General features: G+C 39.9%; 1 protein-coding gene across 8 annotated transcripts in view; it reads right to left on the bottom strand.

Annotated features, from left to right (window-relative positions):
* Positions 1–21945, bottom strand: part of FRMPD4 (FERM and PDZ domain containing 4) — a 370005-nt gene that overhangs the window by 63241 nt on the left and 284819 nt on the right. For all 8 annotated transcript variants that reach the window (XM_089511611.1, XM_089511613.1, XM_089511615.1 and 5 more), the window contains 2 exons: positions 9695–9855; positions 6658–6760 (listed from right to left, as the gene is read on the bottom strand). In XM_089511611.1, coding sequence (XP_089367737.1) covers positions 6658–6760; positions 9695–9855 — 264 coding nt within the window. The remainder of the gene's footprint in view (positions 1–6657; positions 6761–9694; positions 9856–21945) is intronic.

The following is a 21945-nucleotide window of genomic DNA, read 5'->3' as shown; positions in this document are numbered from 1 at the left end:
CTGTGGATATGGAGGGCCAACTGTAATATGCATTTGTATATACAAGGCATCCTTGTCTGTGGCTCATTGTGTGCAACATAAATCAGCATGACCTCCTAGCCACTGCTTTGCATCTGATTCATAAACCACTATTATATTCTTGGTACTGGTTGATGAGCGTTCCACCAAGCTAAATCCCAAAGGCTGCCCTCACTTGCCTCTTCTCAACCATCCTCTAGCCTCTCTCACTGATAAACAGTATATGAAATGTGATTGCTTGCAGCTCTTACCCTACTGAGCCATGACAAAATCCCTGGTAAATTATATAACTGGAAATAAATTTACATTCATGGAAAAGCTTTCCATGGAAGAATGAAAAGCTCTTTAGGAAAAAATGTTCATGACCTGCTATGCTACGATATTACATTCTCAACCTGATGTTAGTATTGGGCGACTGCAAACAACAGGCTGTTCCTAACAGCAGAAAGTTATGAGTGAACAGGCCAGTACTGCATTTCTCTGTAGTCTGATAATGTCTTTGACTTGTCTTTACCTAGATATGTTGACTGCTTATTTTGCTTTCTGCTGAACCCCTGGTTGTGAGCTGCCTTGGGTCCCTTTCTGGGAGAAAGGTGGCATAGAAATGAAAGGAAATATATATTTTGGGGTAATGAACCTCCTAAGAAGAACATGTTCAGCTTTCAAAACTTAACTTCTCAAAAAGATGGAGTGGCACACTAGACAACGTGGAAAGTATAATTGCTGATGATATCTTTAGGGTTGTTAGGGTCGGATGAGGCAATACTATTTATTTATTTGAGTTATTTCCTGCCTTTACACACACACACACACACACACACACACACACACACACACACACACACACAGAGTTATTTTAAAAGTTGATGTGTTTGGCATTATGTGCATATATATGAGCTTTATACTACTGTGGTTCACAATCTTTTGAAATAATATTTCCATGCAGCTAAAGCATGGGTGTGAATATTTCAACCCAAATGTTATTGGATTGCAACTCCTAGCATTTACCAACAGTTACGTTGGTTAGGGCTGCTGGAAATTGCAGTTCGTCAACATCTGGAGGGCTTCATGATCCATAACTGGGAGCTAAAGGTTTTACTGAAAGCTCAATGAAGGCAGAAATTTCCAAAGTTTTGCAGCCATAAGACATATGGAAGACTTATTGGTTCCTACAGTCACTACCACCCAAAGCCATTACAAGGATGGAACAGACAACACAACTTGTTCAACTGGCAAGTGGACTCAGACAGAGAGACAGGTTATAAAGCAGCAATGGGCAAAGTGTAGACCACAGGCTGCATGCAGCCCCTGGACCCCACTTTTATGGCCCTTTACCTCCCTATCAGCCCTGCAAATTCCCCCATTTTAAAAAATGGCATAATTTTGGGGCAATCTTTGCTGCAAAGACACAATGAAGCCCCCCAAATATGTGACAACATGGAAAGGTACCCTCACAAGCATGGCAATAGCTTGTACTATTCCCAAATATCTCAACTGATCTTTGCATTTCCCCTGAAATGGCAACAGGAAGCAATGCAATATCACATCTTGTCTCCATTTTGAGAGGATCTGCATAAGAAAATAGAAGTATTTGGGTTTGCTGTGGGAAATCCATGCAAACTGTGCAAACTGTGAGTGAGGTCTATGGAGGAAAGGGTGGCAGTCACCCACCCCTGTCCTAAAAGAACAAAAATGCCAGACTGCAAGATTCTGGAAGCTAAAACTAGAAAGCTGAATTGGGCCCAGCTGTTAATCTCATGTGTTACTGACAGTCGATTTTTAATGATGTTCTTACAATTACACTTTTCTTTCCTTGTGAAATTTATAGTGAGATGCTACCTTGTAAATTCTTTGAATTGAACCAGTGAAGTAATAAACAGGGTTATTGTTGTTTTAAATGAGCTGGACCAGGAATACATGCATTATGTCTTTGTTACCTTCCCTATGAAAAGAGCTTCTAAGTGCCATAGCAGAGGTGGCGAATTCTCAACGTGATGCTGTTTGCAGCAGCATCTGAGTCATCAACTCCAGTTCCATGTTGCCTAGGCAGGAGGAGGACAACACAGAAGTCAAACAGATCATGTTATGGAAGTCACAGTAGGCAGGCTGAAAGCAAGACTGAGCTCTCAATTTTTTTAAGGGCTGAGAAGCCAGCCAGAGACATCCTTGAAGGTTGAGGGATTATGTGGGAGAATTCCTTCTGTTTAAAATGTATAAAGGGAGAAGTAGCTCCTCAACTTCCTAAATCTAATCTGTATGGAGCAGTTGAAAACAAACAGTGGATCATATTTCATTCTTAGGATTTAACTAGGTTTAGTCCTCTTAATAATTTAGGAAAACCCCTATGATTCAATCACCATTGCTTTACAGCATGTTCAGAACAGACGAGATGGACCATGCATGAAGTGATAACAAATAAAACAAAACCCTGCATGGTCACTAATTCCAAACTGAACTGTGATTAACTTTAAGGCACCAGAAGGCAGCTGCTGCTATGCAGCAACACAGCTGGTTCTTTAAATAGATCTTGGCAGTTTGGCCAGCATGTTACCCTGTTTCTGTATTTTAATGATACAGTAAAGACTGGCTTTGTTTTAAAATAAGCAATCTCTTCTCGGTTCCAGTATTCTTCTTCATAAAGGAAGATGCTTTTTCTCACCCCGCAGCACAAAACCAATTTTGCAAATGCTGATAGAAACAGGCTCTCCTTCACAAAACAAAAATCAGGATCATTTTCTTTTCCTAAAAAAAACCCCAAAATATCTCAGCTGAGAAGAATACAGGAGGAAAGGTTTTACAGAATACTGGATATAATGAGTGCACATGCATTTCTGCCGCAAGCTGTACTGTCTGACACTCCCCAAGCAACTGGCCTTCAAAAGGCGATCAGCACTCTGATCAAGGATGGTCAGCATACCAGGAGCCAAACAAAATGAGAGATGTGAATGAACCATAGTTCATTATTTTATAATGAATGTATGTGTCAGTCTCCAGGAAAGTGATTTGTTCATGGCATTTCAGCAGTGTTCTATATGCAAAATGTTACCAAGTAAGCCATAAGTGGCAAATACTGTTGTTGCTGTTGTTGTTGCATGCCTCCAAGCCATTTCTGAATTATGGCAACCCTAAGGTGAACCTATCATGGGGTTTTCTTGACAATATTAGTTATGCTTTTAACTTCTGTATATTTTTGTGTTATTTTTAAAATTGTTTTTAGATTATTTTAATTGTTTTGAATTTTATTGACTTTTTAAAATGTTTTTTTGTCTGTGAGCAGCCTTGGGTCCCTCCTGAGAGAAAGGTGGCATACAAATGAAATAAATAAATAAAATAAATAAGATTCGTTCAGAGAAGGTTTTCCATTGCCTTCACCTGAGGCTGACAGAGTGTGACTTGCCCAACCCAGCGGGTTTCATGGCTGAGTGGGGAATCAAACCCTGGGTTCCAGAGTCATAGTCCAACACTCAAACCACTATGCAATGCTGGCTCTTGGCAAGAACTGTAGTCATACAAAATCAAGTAAACAGATGTCCAGAAACACTGCATGCTCTTTCTCTCTCTCTGGATTTCAGCTTCCTCAATCCCTCAGCCAGCACTGGGTACTCTGGGTTTTGTAGTCCAAAAATTAACTTTCCCAAGCTCTGCAAATACTTATGTGTAATGCAAAAAGCTGGTAAATGAAAAAGTCAGCGAAATGTAGTATAATGTCTATACACATCCCATTGTGGCAGGGCAATGAAATACAGAGTAACAACCATGAGGTAATGTTTATCTAAATGTGAAGGTTTGTGCATTTCTAATAGTTGTATTTGTCTATCAGTCTTATGTATCATATTTGTCATGTTTTTGGTCTAGTGTTGGTTACCTTAGCATGGGCAGACACATGAAGCGTGAATTGGTTGAATTCTGTATTTTATAGCTTCAAAGAGTTATGATGCATTGGTTAGATACCACTTTTCCACTTTGCCCCAAGAAATAATGCTATAGTCTGTGCATGCTTACTTAAATAGTGGGGCTTGCTTCCAAATATGTTATGCAGATAAGGCTGTCTGCTTCTTATACTGTACACATTTCTTCTCAAATAGCCAACTCTATCTTAAATGCGTATTTATCCTTAAGTTGGTGCATTTAATTATGTACAAGTTCTGAACATAACTGCAGGATGCAGGTAAGAAAGAGGTACTGTATTTTGATGTTTTGTGATTACTGTGATTATTTTAATGACATTGATTATTGTGATTATTTTAATAGCATTTTGTTTGGGTTTTTTTCTGTTTATAAAACTGGTTTCTAATTTGAATATTTCTTTGGTCACTATTTATTTTAGTACCAAAGTAGGATAAAGGTGTAATAAATACCATATCATAAAATATAAAGTTGAAATCCATACCATGATTCCTCTGTGCTTCCCAACGATTGTGAAATCAATGGCAATCTAGGGTAGTTGGTAAGATTATGAGATGACAAACTTAAGCTAGTGATTTGCAGGCTTATAACAGACTTAATATATAGGACCTAAATACTCCAAAGGCACCAGATCCAGTCTGATATTGGAAGCAAAGCAGGGTCAGCCCTGGTTAGTACTTGGATGGGAGACCCTCAACAAATACCAAATGCTGTAGGCTATATTTCATTTAAAAAAAACCTGGCAAAACTACCTTGCCTAAGAAAACCCTATGAAATGAATGTGTTACCATAAGTCAACAGGTGCCTTGAAGGAACTATACACAGAGAGATCTGTATAGTGAAAAACCTGATAAGGTGGGGAATGTAGTTCAGCTTTTAACATCTCACACGTAAATAAGGTAAGATGAGTGCTCTGCCTCCTCATCTTATCTTTCTTCAGCCTATTGTCCAAATGTTTATCTCAGATAGGTTCATTTCTTGTACCTTTCCTGTGCAGAGTACAAGAAGTGAAAGAGTTATGATGGTGAAGCACTTCTGCAACAACTAACTTGGTGGTGGATTTCTTTCCCTCCTTTTCAACAATCTGTAGCTGCACTGTCACCTCTGTTTTTGTGCCTGCCTCAGTGCTACATTTTAAAAAATGTGTTACAGATTATGTGTGGAATGAATGCTATTATCCTATAGTCTCAATTGGAGGATACTGTCACTTGCTATAGGAAAATCAGATTTATAGATTAATGAACATTAAAAATAGAACTGAATAATATTAGAGGAGAACAGGAGGAAGGGACATGTTCTTGAACACATGAAAACACCTGAACCAGATGCAATTCTGGGTTGAGCTGCTGCACAGAAGGGATGCCTTAGTACTTTGACATAGTGAGTTGCTTTTCTCTATAATACAGCGATTGTACAGTACTTTTCCTAATCATTCCAGATGTCCCTATTGAGATGATAGTAAGCTGTTTATGTGGAATGAAGTATTATGTAACTTTAATACAGCTCACTGAAACTCATTAAAGAAAAGTCAACTGCTGTCAAAGTCCCAGCAGTATACATACATGGAAAAGAAAAGGTAGAATTTCAAAGTAAATATATCAGTATTCCCTCAAGAATTGAACACTGCTTACAGAACTATTTACAATTGCCCGACTAAACTGATACCGAAGGAAGACATACAGAATTAGTCCTGAAAATGCATGGCTTATTCATGAATCTAAGAAGAAAGTGCTTGAAAGAGCTACCAGCTATCCTTTATTTACCCTACAGGACATCATGATAAGTGAAAGTTTGTATATTCACCATTGTTTTACAGCATACAAAAACTAAATGAGCAGTTAGAAGAGAATTTAGATTAATCCTGAAACTCTCTGCCTTCATTCAGATAAAGCAATTCACATACTACCTATGGATGCAAAGGAAAATATTTTTGACAGTCCTGATAGGACAAAGAGATTCCAACTGGGAACTCCTTGCACTGCAAACTTCTTACTTCCATTATAGTTTCACACTTGCTGAAGTTTCTTTTATATGTTCCCAGTTGTCATAGCCCTCTCCTTATTACTCCCTGTCTGTGCTGAGACAATTCTGATCCATGAGCACATCTGTGTTGTTATTAATTTCATACTTGTCACCTATCAGCTTTTTTACCAGTAATTTGTTCGGATTGGCAGTTTTCAAGTATGCCACAGTCTGCCTGTTAACCTATATAGAATTTCTGCTTTTTCACAATGGCTTTAAGAGAAGGGAAGACATAGAGTTTTAAAGACCATGAATGATCATATTTCTTGCTTTCCTCTACTGTATGGACTGAAATATTTATGATACCATTTCTATCGTATACATACATTATTGTCTTCAGACATGAAGCATATAAAGCAGTACATTTTAATCACGCAGTCTTGCACTCAAAAATAACAGCAAAAGTAAACTTTAGGAGGCTAATTCTAATATATATAGAACAGGAACACAGATAAATGAGCAATACGATGCTAAATGTAATGGGTAAATGATTTTCATTAAACCATAGACTATGGGATAGAATGAGATGCTAGAGCCTAAATCTAATTCTTAGTACCAACTTGGGCAAACCCATTTAAATGAATCAATGTAGGAAACATACTAAAGTGTTGATTTATCATGTTCCCACTGATTCAAGGGGTCTACTTGATCTGGAACTAGCAATTGGATTTAGGACTAAATAAAATAAAGAGCAAAACAAATAGCAACTACCTGACAAGGTCAATGACTCTTTCCCTTGGAGCAGTGTTGACTGGCTCATCATTAATCATTATGATCTGATCTCCTGGTATCAGTTTTCCTTCAGACGGACCCCCTGTAAATATATATTTGAGCACAGGTTAGATATATATCATTGTATAGTGATTTCTTTTATACAGATAGTACCATGATGCTCAATAAGAGAAACGGCTCAGTAACAACAATGTATTCCCCGCTCTTGGTGAGCTGTATAGGTATGAGTTCAAAAGAGGTATAATTTTGAGACTACAGCTCCCAGAATCCCATCAGGCAGCATGGTTATGTTCATCTAAAAAGGATCATATATTCTAAATATAAAAAAATAATAAAAAATGAGCATCTATAACAGTGTACATTTTTGTTGTTGTCGTTAACTGCCTTCGAGATGATCTCGACCCATGGCGACCGTATGGATGAGACATGTCCAGCCCCCTCCCCCCGTCCTCTACTGCTCTGCCCAGCTCCTGTAAACTCATATTCGTGGTCTCTTTAATAAAGTCCATCCATCTAGCATGTGGCCTTTCTCTCTTTCTGCTTCCCTCCACCTTTCCTAACATTATTTTCCAACAATTCATGTCTTCTTATGATGTGTCCAAAGTATGACAGTCTAAGGGGCTGTGCACACAGATCCAAAGGGGCAGCCTCCAGCCACCCCTTTTAACAACTGGATTGGGGCCGTGGCAACCGCACGCTGCTACCCCAATCTGGCCTTTGCAGGACACAAAAAGAAGCCACAAAAATTGGCTCCTTTTTGTGCTGTGTTCTGTGAACGCAGTGCTACAGGAGTGCCGTAACACCACGCGCCATGTGGATGCTACACCCCAACTCCACCCCCAAGCCAGCCTTTAAGGCTGGTCTGCACAGGGCCTAAGTCTTGTGATCTTGGCTTCTAAGGATATTTCTGGCTTGATCTGCTCCAGAACCCATTTGTTTGTCGTTTTGGCCGTCCACAGGATCCTCAGCACTCTTCTCCAGCACCACATCTCAAATGAGTTGATTTTTCTCCTATCTTCTTTCTCAACTGTCCAGCTCTCACATTCCTACATGGTAATAGGCCCGTATGATTCTGACTTTTGTGCTGAGTTCTATGTCTTTGCATTTTAGGTATAGTGTACATGATTTCCCTATAAAATAAGTGTAAAAATAAGAAGTAACAAATAAATTAGCCTTAGCTCCCGTGGGCCAGTGAGGCAATGTGCTGTTACTGAGTTCATTTGCCCCCATTACTCATTATGCTTTCGTGATCATTTGGACCTTCCTAGTCTGTAGAGCCCTGAATTTGTATGAGAAAGTCTAGTCTTACCTACACCATTGAGTAAGCTTGACAAATAAGTTTATGAGAACCTGCTCTGTCCCCTTGCCCATTGTTGAGTGACAAACCCAAGGGAGAACAGCCTATGGTCACCTATTATCTGCCATTTAATAAAGGGGTATAGCCAGTCCGTGATGGTGATACAACTAAGTACCAAATACATTTGTCATATTATTACAAATTATCCCATGCTCTGAGATGTGTTGGGAAGGCCCTTCTCTTTGTCCCACCTCCTTCACTGATACATCTAGTGGGAACATGGGAGAGGCCCTTTTCACTGGCTGCCCCCAAGCTCCTACTTTTTTCACAGACTAGTAAAGACTTTTTCTATTCCAACAGACTTTCAATGAGTGATTATATAAGGTCCCTCTTATAAAATGCACAAGATATTGCTAATTGTTGTTCTGATTGTTGTGTGTTTGTTTTAATGATTAAACTTCTTTTAATCTTTTTCTGATTGTTTAATTATGTTTTAGATTTTGTATCTTGTGGATTTTTAACATTTAAAAAAAAAACATTGTAAGCTGTTTTGAGTCCCAATCTGGGGGGAAAAAGCTGGAGAGGAGGAGGGGGGTCATTTGGGGTGGTCATTTTGAGGTCAGAATTCTCTTCCTCCCTGACATCTCCCTGTCCTCCTCTGTCCCACTCTCTATGACCACTTGTGGCCAGTGGAGAGTGGAGGACAGCTGAGAAGCATCTGTCTATGTTACTATGCGACACAATGATGAAGGCATCTTTTGGGACTTTCTGGCGCTCATGCAGACGTCCTGGAAGATGATATCATTGCTGTGCATCTGGCTACATAATCACATAGCCAGATGTTTCTCTGCTTTCTCCTGCTCTCCAGTAGACACTACTTGGCATTAGAGAGGAGGTGCAGGACTAAGGTGGGTGGCACAAAGAGGAGACATTTTGTAGTTTATGTATGTTGCAGTGTTACAATGGCGCGTTACAGATGGGCGCAAGAGGCGCTGTCATTGCGCCGCGATTACGCGCAAGGGGCGGCACTTCCGGATGCGCCTTGCCCCTCGCGCGTAATAGATACGTCAAAATGGCGGCGCCCTATACAGATGGGCGCTGCCATCTTGACATAGCGGACGCTCTGTGTCCGCACATCCCAACCCGGAAGAGACGTCGTGAGTGCGCGCTTTGGTACTTGCGACGTCTCTTCCGGGTTGCCGGAAGGAGCGTGATTTCTGCGCTCCTTTTTTGCAGCGCGGAGGAGTCGCGCCGTTTGGCTGCTGCAGCTCCTCCACGCTGCAACCGGCAGCGGCCCAAGACCGCCCCTTTTGGGTGGTCTGTAACGGGCCAGTGTTTCCCACTGCAGAATGTCAGCCATATATTTTAATATTTGCCATCATTTGACAATATCAGTTGTTACAGCATCAGTCATTTACCTCAATACATTTTGCAGTGTGCCTGCCCATTAATGCAAAATCCCCCGTCTCCCTACAGCCTGTGTATCAACTGAAAGTTGGCTTTGGAGGGTTTCTGATCTTCTTCGACCAGGTTCTGGGAGCTCCCAGGGGTTGAAGGAAGGAGGGGAATCACCAGTTCTACAGATGGAAACAGGTCTGCCAAAAAACCCTAATTCATAGGTCTTGGAATAGCAAGATGTTTTACACACACAAACACACACTCAAATTGCTTTCCCATTGGGCAATAAAGCAGGAATTCAAACATAAGGAGGGGTCATACCTGGCGTTACTGAGCGCACCACCACAGGTTTTTCACTACCAGCCACAAAACCAAATCCCAACACTGGATCTCTCCGCATTTCCACTTTCCGAGGGGCTGGAGGTGTGATTTGGCAGCTGTCTATCCGTGGGTCGTCAAAAGAAGCAGATTGTGTCATGTGACTGAGAAAAAGACAAAACAAGGATATGAGCTCGTTATGAACATAGACTATAGAAACAGTCTTCTGTTTCGAATAGTGCATACTGTTTTTATAATTGGAAAAACAGCTTATCTAGATTTTCCAGTCTTATCTCACTGGGTGTCATGCAACCTGATGGTCATATGCATCCCTTAACCTCATTTCATGTAGTCTTCTTCAGAATTTCAATAACACACTATCAGTTTACCTATGACTTCCCCTGAGTCCCACAAGGTAGAATGAAAGGCACACAGATGAATGGGAGTGGCAGCAGGACTGGAGTGGCTATTAGGCAAAGTGAGGCAGCTGCTTCAGACAGGAGACCACTAGAAGCTAGAGAGTGTCATCTGCCTCACTCTGAAGTGAGAGAACAGCAACAGCACAGAGGATAGAGGAGGGAAGGCATTGTAGCTGGTGGCAGCAGCAACACAAGGGGAGTGACAGCAGGAGGGACTTTGTTTGTTGTGACATTTATGTCATGATAGCTGAAAGGGTTTCATTGTCTGTCCTTGATTACATACTACAGAAATCATCAAACATTAGTTCATATATTTTATTTTGTTTCACATCTTAACAAAACACTGCTTCATCCACTTATTATTCAAAGTGATATAGAGTGGGCCCTTGGACTCCACTGAATTTGGTGCCAGGCCCCCAAACCATGGATGCTCAAGTCCCATTATATACAGTGACATAGTAAAATGGTGTCTCTTATATAAAATGGCAAAATCAAAATTTGTGTGTGTGTGTGTGTGTGTGTGTGTGTGTGTGTGTGTGTATTCCAAGCTGTGGATGGTTGAATCTGTGTATGCAGAATCTGTGGATATGGAAGCTCACTGTATAAAATTCAGATATATACAACAAAACGAAACATCATAAATAAATTATAATATCAATAATTTCTCAGGCAATTCAAAGTACCTGTTCTTCTCCCATAAAAAGACCACCTAAATGGATTTAGTCCAGGATATCAAAAAATCAGCCTATTTCAGATGAACGTGGCTATGGCTGTATCTGCACTGCAGAAATAATCCAGATTTACACCACTTCAACTGCCATGGCTCAGTGCTATGGAATTCTGGTATTTTGTGAGATATTTAAGCTTCTTGGTTAAAGAGCTCTAGTGCCACCATAAACTGCAAATCCTATTATTATTCCTAATACATAATACTCATGGAATCAATGGGATTTTCCTACATGTTGATTTACCATTCAATAACTGATTGATTGGATCTATTCTGGTTTGGAGCTAACCAACAAGAGTCCATCCAGCATGTGTACCTGTGAATGTCTTTAGGTAGCTCCCATCCATTTTATTGGAGTTGGTTCAGAAGAACTTCCAAACTGTTTGTGAAATTATAGAATACTTTTAATAAATAAATAACATTTGGCTTACTGCGAAAGAGAATGGTGCTTCCTATGCAGTTTGACACCATTTGTAAGCATTTTGCTGTTTCTTTTCTTTTTTAATGAAATATTGGTTATTTTGCTATAGTTTTAGCTTCAATGAATTACATTTTGTCAGGTCAGATATTCCAGTGAAATCATGGATTTTCATGAATTGAATCATCTCCTTAACAGTTTACTAAGACTACCTTACAAATTACAGTATCCATTGTTTATTAGGTAACATGATATGGGCACACTTTACTTTCAGTATAATTGGATACCTCTCTGGATTGGGGTTTATCGGCGTTTTTAAAAAAGCAAAGAACATAGCCCCTATTCTCATGCATGTAATGGCTGTGATTTAACTCCATGCCCCCAAAAACTGTCAAGTTGTGCTCTAACTGTTACTCGGTATTCAGCTGTTAGCACAGAATAGGAAGGGGTGTCTGAAATTCTCAGTCAGAGGATAGGAACTTGGTAGTGGAAGAAGCACCTCTTTCTATATATACCTGGCTGAGAACTGAAGTTTCCAACTTATGGAGCCCTTTCGGGAAAACAATGCCAGGGCTTTCCAGAAAATTTGTTTGGAGAAGGCTTGCCATTGGCCTTCCTTTGAGAGAATGTGACTTGTTCGAGGTCTCCCAGTGGGTTTGCCTGAATGAGCTGGGATTTAGACTCTTGTCTCCCAGGGACCTAATCTAGCACTCAAACTACTACATGATGCTGGTTCCCCCCAGCAGCCACCTACCCTTCTGTTAAAGCTAAGGCTCAGTTTTTATAGCTGTGTTATTAAGTCTATATTATATAGGTCTGAGGACTACTTTCAAATTACTTAAAATTAATAGCCTATAAACATTAATTGTCCAACAGACACTTTTACTCAACTGCATCTCAATGTTTACTGGGTGTTCTTCATTAAAAGTGTGGCTTTAGTTATCAAAACATAATTATGAATGGTAAATCAACATGTAGGAAAATCCCATTTATTCCATGAGTATTATCTATTAGGAATAATAATAAGGTTTAGGTTGTTGTGTGTTTTAATTTTTCCTACTAATATCAAACAGTGCAACAGAAAAATTGGCAATTATCAGTCAAATATTTAACAATTTCTGCCCATTTAAGAGGGAAAGCTCCAATTCTCCTTTTTTAATTTTTATTGTCTGCTTTTTCTTAAAGTGGTATATATAGAATACCCAAATAGATTCCTTTCCAATGAACAGAGAAAAGCATGTTTCCATTTACCAGGGTTCCAGCATCAGATGCCCTGGATCCTGCATTTTCACAATGAATAAATGTGTAAACAGGAGACGGACTGCTACAGTGTACAATCACATGAGGTAAATGGAAAACAACTCTCAGGTGATTTACCTATTTTTTCCCTGACAAAGTGTCAATTCTATTTGTTCATAAGCTTCTCCAGTGATTAAATCTTCTAAAATAAGGTCATTTTATAGCACCCTATAAGTTGAAGCCATCTGGATGAACATATGGTAGAAATGTAATTAGAAAGGAGTAAAAAGTTCTACTGGTTTTTAAAAAATCATCTTTTTAATTTCACAAATGATCTCTTTGAAATTAGCCATACACAAAAATTCCAGAGGATACCAGTCTTCTCCATATGACATGGATCAACATTCAAAAGTAAACAAAGTGAAACAATTATAGAAATTAATGAGCCCCAGAGGAAATCTGGTGAAATCTCACTAGCAGAGGACTAAACTTGAGGCTGTTATACTTTGGGCATATGATGATATGATCTGACTCACTAGAAAAGAGATAATGCTCCATAGAAGGCAGTATGAAAAGAAGGAAGTCACACATTATGACTTCCTTCCTGGGGTTCGTGGAGATAACTCGTTCAAAAGGTGGCCATAAGGGTGACTTGAAGGCAAACAATAACATATTACTCTCAGAGGGTCCCATGAGCTAAAAGTTGGCATATAGGACCTCTTGGTAGGTGAAGGAATCTGAACCACATTAAACTAATGTGGACTTCTGTGTTACCACTGTCTTTTGTGGTAAGGTGGACAAGAGGGACATCAACCAAGATGGACCACAGTTCAGTGATAAAGCACACGTTCAGTGGAAAAGCACGTCTCAAAAGGACCAAGCTGAGGAATGTGTGAGCCTCCTGAGGTTGGACAAAAACTCCCTCACCATTGACAAAGTTGGCTAGTGATGATGGGACCTGTATTTCATTAACATCAGGAGAATGACAGGTTCTCCTTTCCCAAAGTAGCAGATGGTATGAAAAGCCTCCTCCAGTAACAGCAAACAATACTCCAACAACAACAACAAAAACAGGCTAACCCCAATTCAGAGAATTTTCCAGCTGATGATGACATATAACCTCTGTTTCACCAACAGAGCTATTATTTTTCTTTTAACCCATATCCAGTGACGGAAACCTCATTTGGAATTGGCCCTTTTAAAAATATATATTGAAATGTTCCATAAATTTCAGAATGACACACAGATATAACCTTTCTCCATTTTTTTTTCACTCAAGCAAAGCTATCAGAGGTTGTCGAGACAGAAGACAGAGTAAGCTCATTGTGAGCGGGACCCTCACTCCATTGTATCCCTTATATCATCTTTTATTATATGAAAACTAGCTTGGAAAACATTATTTGAAGGGCAGGATAGACATGTATTAAAGATGAACATGCCAATCATAGGAAGAAACCCATGGATCTATTCAATTAAATTTTCAAGCCATCATATTTAGTGGTTGGACAACAACTAATACCTATCACTTGTTGTTGTTGTTGTTGTTGTTGTTGTTGTTGTGTGCCTTCAAGTAGTTTCCGACTTATGGCAACCCTAAGGGGAACCTATCATGGGGTTTTCTTGGAAAGTTTCTTCAAGGGGGTTTACCATTGCTATCCTCTGAGGCTGAGAGAGTGTGACTTGCTCAAGACTACCAGCCTGAAATAACAATAAAGAATGATAATAGTTACAAAGTTTCAGTGGAATTTTTTTGGGGGGGGATTACAAATGACTCAGACAGCATATGCTGGCCAGGAAATAATGGGAGATATACTCCAAGTATAGATTATGTTTATGGGCGGCGGTGGTGGTTGTTAGTTCCTATCTTTTTCCAAGTCCAAGGGTGTATCTATACTGTAGAAATAATGCAGTTTAACACAACTTCGCTATAGTTCCGTCCTACAGAATCCTTGTAGTTTTATGAGGTACTAGCACTCTTTGGCAGAAAGGCTAAGGACCTTGTAAAACTACAAATCATAGAATTCGATAGGATGCAGCTACAGCACTTAACATGATGTCAAACTGCACTATTTCTATAGTGAAGATGCACCTAGACTTAAGGAAGCTTACCAAGTTTAAAACAGATAACTGCAAAAAAAATTATATCACAAAAAGTTAAAATTATAGGCTGATATTCTGTATTGCAGTTATGGATTCTTAACCTAGAGTTACAGATCCATAACTGTACCGTATTCATGATCATGGCACTATTGGCACAATTATAAATGCCCCCTCAAACCTGCCTTAAGGGCCAGCAGGCACAGTGAGCAATGGAGGAGGCTTATCACACTGATTATTAAATAGATTTACCTCTATCCAGTTTAAAGAATTAGGACGGCTTCCTGATCTTATCAGATATTCTTTGCCACCTGATAAGATCAGGATGCTGCTCGAATTCAGCTTTAAACCAGATAGAGGTAAATCAATTTAATAACCAATGTGATAAGCCTCGAGGCTGACTGGGACACAGCAGGATAGCTATTCCAGTTCCCCAGTGGACATGGTTACAATGAGGAACTGAGACCTACTTATGATGGTTGCAGCCGCACTCACTGGCAAGAAGGAGATAGGATCAACAGCAGAACAGAACTTCATTGCTTGGTTCAGCTGCTGGCTCTTAAGATAGGTTTGGGGTTCAAATCTCAACTTGGTCATGGAAATCCACTGGGAGACCTTGGGCAAGTCACAAACTCTCAGTCTCAGATGATAGCAACAGCAAACCCTCTCTGAACTAAACTTGCCAAGAAAACCTCATGATAGCTTAGGCCTTAGGGTCACCATAGGTCAGAAACTACTTGAAGACACACAACGACAACAACAAAATCATTGTAAAGAAGAACAACAAATAAAACACAGCACATGAAAGGCAGCCCTTGAAGGTATGCTAAGATCATTATCTTCCATTATACAGGTAGTGTGAGTACACTGTCATACCTCATGTGCAGTACCTCTAGATTTGAGACTGTGTGAACTGGCTGAAAGTATTATCTTTTTCACATTCCTTTTTGTATATGTTTAGATTGACCGTGCTATTAATCAATAACCTTGTTTTTTAAGAAAGAACCAGAAGTAAGAGAGATTTTTGTCTCATAAAAATGCATCAGTGAATCCTGCAGCTGAGTCTAGTGAAATGCAGCTTGAAAGATAAAACGGAGAAAGTGGGCCAACAGACTGAAAACACATGGTAAATTAATTGAGTTTGAAAGGGTCTGTACTATACAGGAATGAACAATTCTTGACAGGTTTCATTCTATGGGGAATGACAGCAATCCATCTGTTTATAACCAGTCTAGATCAGCATATATAAATCCAATATTACTTCAACTGAAGCCTTTAAATATCTCTCTTTTACAATAGCAAGGTAGCAATGCGCCCCTTCCATAACAAAAATGAGGAAGTTGAACAACAGAATAAAAAAAAGTATATCAAAAAGCCTAGATATCAGTATACTTGTGAAAGCACTGCCTAACACAAACACATCTGCAACTTGGATTCAAATCAGACTACTGACACTAAATAAATTGCTAGGAAACAAGAACCACAATTTAAAAAGGATGTTGAGAAACTGGAGTGTGTCCAAAGAAGGGCAACTAAAATGGTGAAGGGCCTGGATATCATGCCCTATGAGGAATGACTTAGGGAGCTGGGGATGTTTAGCCTGGAGAAGAGAAAGAGGTGATACGATAGCCCTGTTTAAGGGATGTCATATTGAAGGAGGGAGCAAGCTTGTTTTCTGCTGCTCCAGAGACCAGGACCCAGAACAATGGATGCAAGCTTCAGGAAAAGAGATTCCACCTCAAACTTCCTGACAGTAAGGGCTGTTCAACAGTGGAACACACTCCCTCAGACTGTAGTGTAGTCTCCTTCCTTGAAGGTCTTTAAGCACAGGCTGGATGGCCATCTGTTGGGGATGCTTTGATTGGGATTTCCTGCATGGCAGGGGGGTTGGACTGGATGGCCCTTGCGGTCTCTTCCAACTCTATGATTCTATGATTCTATAAGAATGTAATTGTTTGTGGACAGGCTAATTTGGCACTCAGAACAAATTCATTTGCTCAGTGGTTGCTCAGCAACACCATATTCTTTAATTCTAAGGGTAGGTATAGTGATGACCACATGCTGCATGTGGGTCCCATTTTGTGGCCCCTGAAGATCCCCCATCCCCACAATCTTCCCAACATATTTTTTTAGAAAATTTCATTCCATTTTCAGACTATTTTGCCCCCAATCACACAGAAAGCTCCCCTAAATGCACAAAAAAAAAAAAAATTATGAAAATACGCCAGTCATTCCTACAAGGTCTCCGAAGCCATGTACTGCCTCCAAATACCTTTGTTTTCCTCTGCCAAAATGGAGACAGATGATAATGTGGAGTCATTCCCCACTGTCATCTTGAGAAGGGCTGCAGAGGAAAACAGAGGCATCTGTGGTGGGGGTGAAACCTGTGGGTTTTTTCAGGCCAGGGGAAGAATTGGCCCATGGTCCCATGCAGTTGCCCGCCACACTTGTTTTGCACTTGACTCTATGTGATGAATCCTTTGGTTTTGGTAAGACATAAGGTACATGTCACAAATCTGAGAGCTGTCCTGTGCAACTGCTGTTCCCCTTTTACGAGTATTTTCCAAACTTTGGTCTTCCAGGTGTTTGAGACTTCAGTTCCCAGAGGCCCCAGTTAGCCTAGGCAACAGTCAGCAATTTTGGGAGCTGAAGTCCAAAACATCTGGAGGACCAAAGTTTGGGAAACACTGTATAGAGCATGGGGGTCCTGTTGTGTTGTGAGGGGAAGATAGCCAAAGTCATTCCTATAAGTGAGGATGGAGAAGGCTGGCATAGGTAGTTTGGCTACCATGTGAATTAGCAGGACATCCATATTGCCACTGCTGCTGCTTAGGGTTCAGTTGTTGATCATGTATTCTTACCCTTTTACCATCACACCAATTTAAACTATCCCTCACCTCACAGCAGTTCCTTCAGATCTGAGCTTGAAAAAAATATTTCTTTCCCAGGATTCCCCAGATGGCATAACAAGTGGCCATGTAGTCAAAAAGGTAACATTTCCAAGCTCTAAAACAAGGTAGCAAAAGCAACAGAAATAAAATTATTTACATTATTTTCTCTTCCTGTTTCTCTGTGTATGTGCTGCTGCTTGGTTTTTTTAAACACAACTCCATAATGAAAACATTAAAGAATATAAGAACAGGCTAGCTAACTATAACTCTCTCAAAGTACATATTTCTCTTTTCCATTTTTCTTAAAGTCAGAAGTAAATGGTTTTTATTATATTCCATTTGGCAAAGCACCAGATTTCAGAACTAGGAAAATCCTAAATAGACTGCACTAAATTCTCTTATGGGCTGTGGCAACTCTGAAAAGTATATTCCACTAGAGTCTTCTGTATTATTTGGAAGACTGAGGTTTTGCATGACCTCAATAATACTGTAATTTAATTCTGGCAAGATATGCACATTGATGTATAATAATGTGGAGATTTCTAAACAGTACATTGAAATTTATATAAAAATGAATACCATAACTAACAGAGCATCACTAATAAAATTAATATTTTGCAGACTATTTCAGTCGACCAACTTATATAACACAGTTCAGAAAGTCAAATAGTTTATTAATTCCCAATTAAATTGGCCCACCTCTTTATTCATCTTAGTTTAGAGGAAAATGTCTCAGGCAATTCACATTTGATACTGATCAGTGCCAAAACCACATTCTACTTAGTGAATTTAAAAATAACTTCTAAAAGGTGGGAAAGCATTCTGGGCTCAAATTCTGCTTTCCTTAAGTTGCCAAAACAATGTAATGAAAATAAGTAAATGCTTAATGTGGTTGCTGTCTCCTTTTAACAATGAAAACAGGACCACCAAACAAATTATTAATAGGATGGGTAAGCACTTTGATACACTGGCTTGATGCTAGATGCAGTCATACTTAAAGCACAACCACTGAAATCTGCAGGATTTAAAAGAATCAAACTGATCCGAAGCAGCTTTATTTTGGCCTGTCTGTATGGGGCCATAGTTACTTTAGTTCCTACTGACTTCAATAGGTTCCATCTGACTCTGCCTTGAACCCACTGCAGACACTTTCTTTGGAAGTCTATATCAAAAATGGGTACTTTTTGGGGTCCGGGGACCACATTGGGTCTCCAGGGAACCTTGGTGGTCTGCACATCCCCAACATTGCCCCCTGCACTTTTTGTGCATTTTTTGCTACTCAGTGTCTCCTATGAGCCATGGGGGTAGGCCCCAACAGGAAATAGTTCAAACTAAACAATCTTTTCCTCAGCTACTGAAGAAAGAAAAGTGAAGGACCATACCAAATCTTGCAAGTTTTGAATGACACTAAAAGTAGGGGTGTATCTGGCAACAAGCCCCAGAGACTTAGGGAAGAGAGGCTTCTTACTAACAATTAAAACAGATTTCTCCCTGCCTGCTGTCCTCCAGATGGATTGCAACTGGTAGATTCTTGAACATTGGATATGCTGACCTGGGCTGATGGGGCTGAAGGTTCAAAATACCTGGAGGGAACTAGGTTAGGGAAAGCTAAGGTAAAGAACTAAAATGTAATGGCTTCTGTTGTTGGTCACCATGATAACTCTGGTTAGTATTTTATTCACACATCATGATATAAAGACATAAAACAAGAGACACCAATAGCTTTTCCTTGCTTGCTGCTATCTGGGAAACAAACAAACAAAAATATGTTATCATGTGCCATCAAGTTGGTTTTGACATAGTGACCCTAAAGCAAACCTATCACAGTGTTTTGTAGGCCACATTTGTTCAGATGGGGTTTGCCTTTTCCTTCCTCTGAGGCTGAGATAAGTGACTTGCCCAAGGTGACCCAGAGTGTTTCCATGGTTGACCAGGGATTTGAACCCTAATCTCCAGAGTTATTGTCCAATGCTCAGACCACTATACCACACTGGTTCTTAAACAATTTTTAAAAATAACATTTGGAAATTGGAATTTGATAAGTGATGTTGATGGAGCTCATGCATTTCTGCTCATGTGAAGTTAGGGGCTCTACAGACTGCCCCTAAGGGGTAGCGTGTGGCCACCCCATTCCTGGTTGGATCGGGGCCATGGCAACCTCACTCTGTGGCCCTGATTCGGCCTCTGGAGAGCGCAAAAAGGAGCTGTAAAAAGCAGCTCCTTTTGGCAACCTCCATAGGGTGCCATAGCTGTGGCAGTGCGGCTGTATGGCATCCCTTCAGCACTGCATCATCTGAATGCAGCGCCGGAGAAGCACCATGATGCCACACACCGTCTGGAATGGCGTGCAGCATCATAATGCCCTGGGGTGGAGTCAGGGCATCTATCATCAGGACACTATGCCCAGACTCCGCCCCAGGGTGTTATGATACTGAGTGCCATTCCAGACAGTGCACAGTATCATGGTGTGCCTCTGGCAGTGTATCCAGATGATGCAGTGCTGAAGAAGTGCCATACAGCCGCGCTGCCGCAGCTATGGTCCTTTTGAGCCAGTCTGTAGGATCTTAGTTCATTTAATCTCTCTACACCCACTGTAAAATGCCTGATAGAGACCTACAGTATTTGTATATACAGTATATTTTGTATTCAATGCAACTTGGCTTTTTTAAAAAAACCATCTCTTTGAAATGATTCATGCATGCAAAGATGACGGTCTACTTGGTCCTTCATGCTCACTCTCTCTTTTCCCCACTTTGTTTTTAGCTAAGAATGTGTACTCATCAATTGTGGAAGTGAAAAATTTTCAAAGCTACCACTGAACAGGAAGGTTTAAAATCTTGTTGAATAAGGAAGACATAGTAGCTGCGGATATAGTGTAGTGTCACATTGTGAATGCCAGCTCCCAAATATGTGGCTCAGATGACGGTGAAGAGAGGTGTGCATACATCAAAATCAAAGGTGAGGTCTATAGCTCAGACACAGGTGAAAATGCATTTAACTCCTACTCATATGGTTTTTTAGAGTGGGCAGATGTGTCCTGCATATAGAGCTGGAGCTCTCATATTAATTCAGTGCCTTTTGCTCTTTCCTCTCTAATCCTTCATGCCATTTGAACAATGCCAATGTAAATCTGAGGTGAAAAGAGAACCGTGTTAGCCATGCTGGAAGCACTACATTTGTTTTTTTAAATCATGATGCAAACGCTTCTTCTTTTTTCAACCTTGCTCCCACCTGGGGGTTGGAGGAGCAGGACAAACTGAATAGAATGGAAGAACAATGCATCCTTTCTGTCAGTATAAGATTGTGCTGCAACATTTTGATCATACCCTTAGAGTCAGAAAGTAAAGGAGTATTTGTGATTCATAGCAGGCAAATTCTCTGCAGCAAAATTAGCTATTCATCTCTGTTCCTCTGTACATAAAGGAACAAACAGGTTATATCTGAACTGTGTGCTACTGCCTCTACAGTTTGTTAAATCAAATCATTCTGAATCCTGGACATCACTGAGAATAGCCACCCAGAACTAAAGCAGCTTCCACAATTGTTGGCAATCACCACTACCAAATATTCAAAGAAATAAAAATCTGTGATTACTTTTATGATTGCATTTTCAATAGCTACTTGTTTATAGAATAAATCATGAAACTCAAAAGCACCTTCAAAGCCAATTTTAAGATGGTATTTGCAGTGCTTGTGAATTCTTAATGTTCAGGTTCACCACAGCCTACAATATTATGAAAAAATTGGCCTTCACTACAGTATTGTCCCCTTCTTTTTGAACTTCTTGGCATGTAATTTGTATTTTATTATTGTGAAGAAGAACAGCAAAATCTCCAGATAAAAGTATTATCATTGCCACTGTTGCTTAAAATTATATTGCACAAAGCAGTGGGTTGTTTCTGAATCAGACACATGTTGTGAATCTCACTAGGTTGCCCCTTTCTAAACCAAAGATAGGATGTTGTATTTTGAATACCCCCTCCATCATATTGAATGAATCCTTTGATTAGACTTTCCAAATATATGGCATAGTACTTGTACTGTTTAAAGGAGAAGAAAAACCAGAGTAAATATACAAAACAAGTAGGAAAAGATTCTAGTATAGCCTTAATCAGTCTAAAATGGCACAGACCAGCAGACGCTGCACAACCCGTCTGTCCGGATCAACTTGGTTCAGAATCAGCTATCTAAATTGGCTATATGTGAGAAGATCTCATTTGGCTAACCTTTTCAAAGTTTGTACTGCATACAGTGACGTCCCTCAGATAAAATCTAGCAACTAAGAATTTATTTTGAACAAAGAATGAAATTGGATTGTATAAATCCTTTTAAAGACTCTTATGGGCTCCAGTTATGACACCTTTTGCTCTTCAAACTAGTTTCAGAATTTATTCAGAATTTAATGTTTTTCCTCCATATCAAAAAATAAAGAAACCATCCACATCTGCTGCATCACTTCCTCT

The sequence above is a fragment of the Sceloporus occidentalis genome, unplaced genomic scaffold, assembly GCF_023333645.1.
Source record: "Sceloporus occidentalis isolate IW3139 unplaced genomic scaffold, rSceOcc1.0.p SCAF_2, whole genome shotgun sequence".
Classification (NCBI taxonomy): Eukaryota; Metazoa; Chordata; class Lepidosauria; order Squamata; family Phrynosomatidae; genus Sceloporus; species Sceloporus occidentalis.
This window is presented reverse-complemented; position numbering and strand designations above follow the sequence as displayed.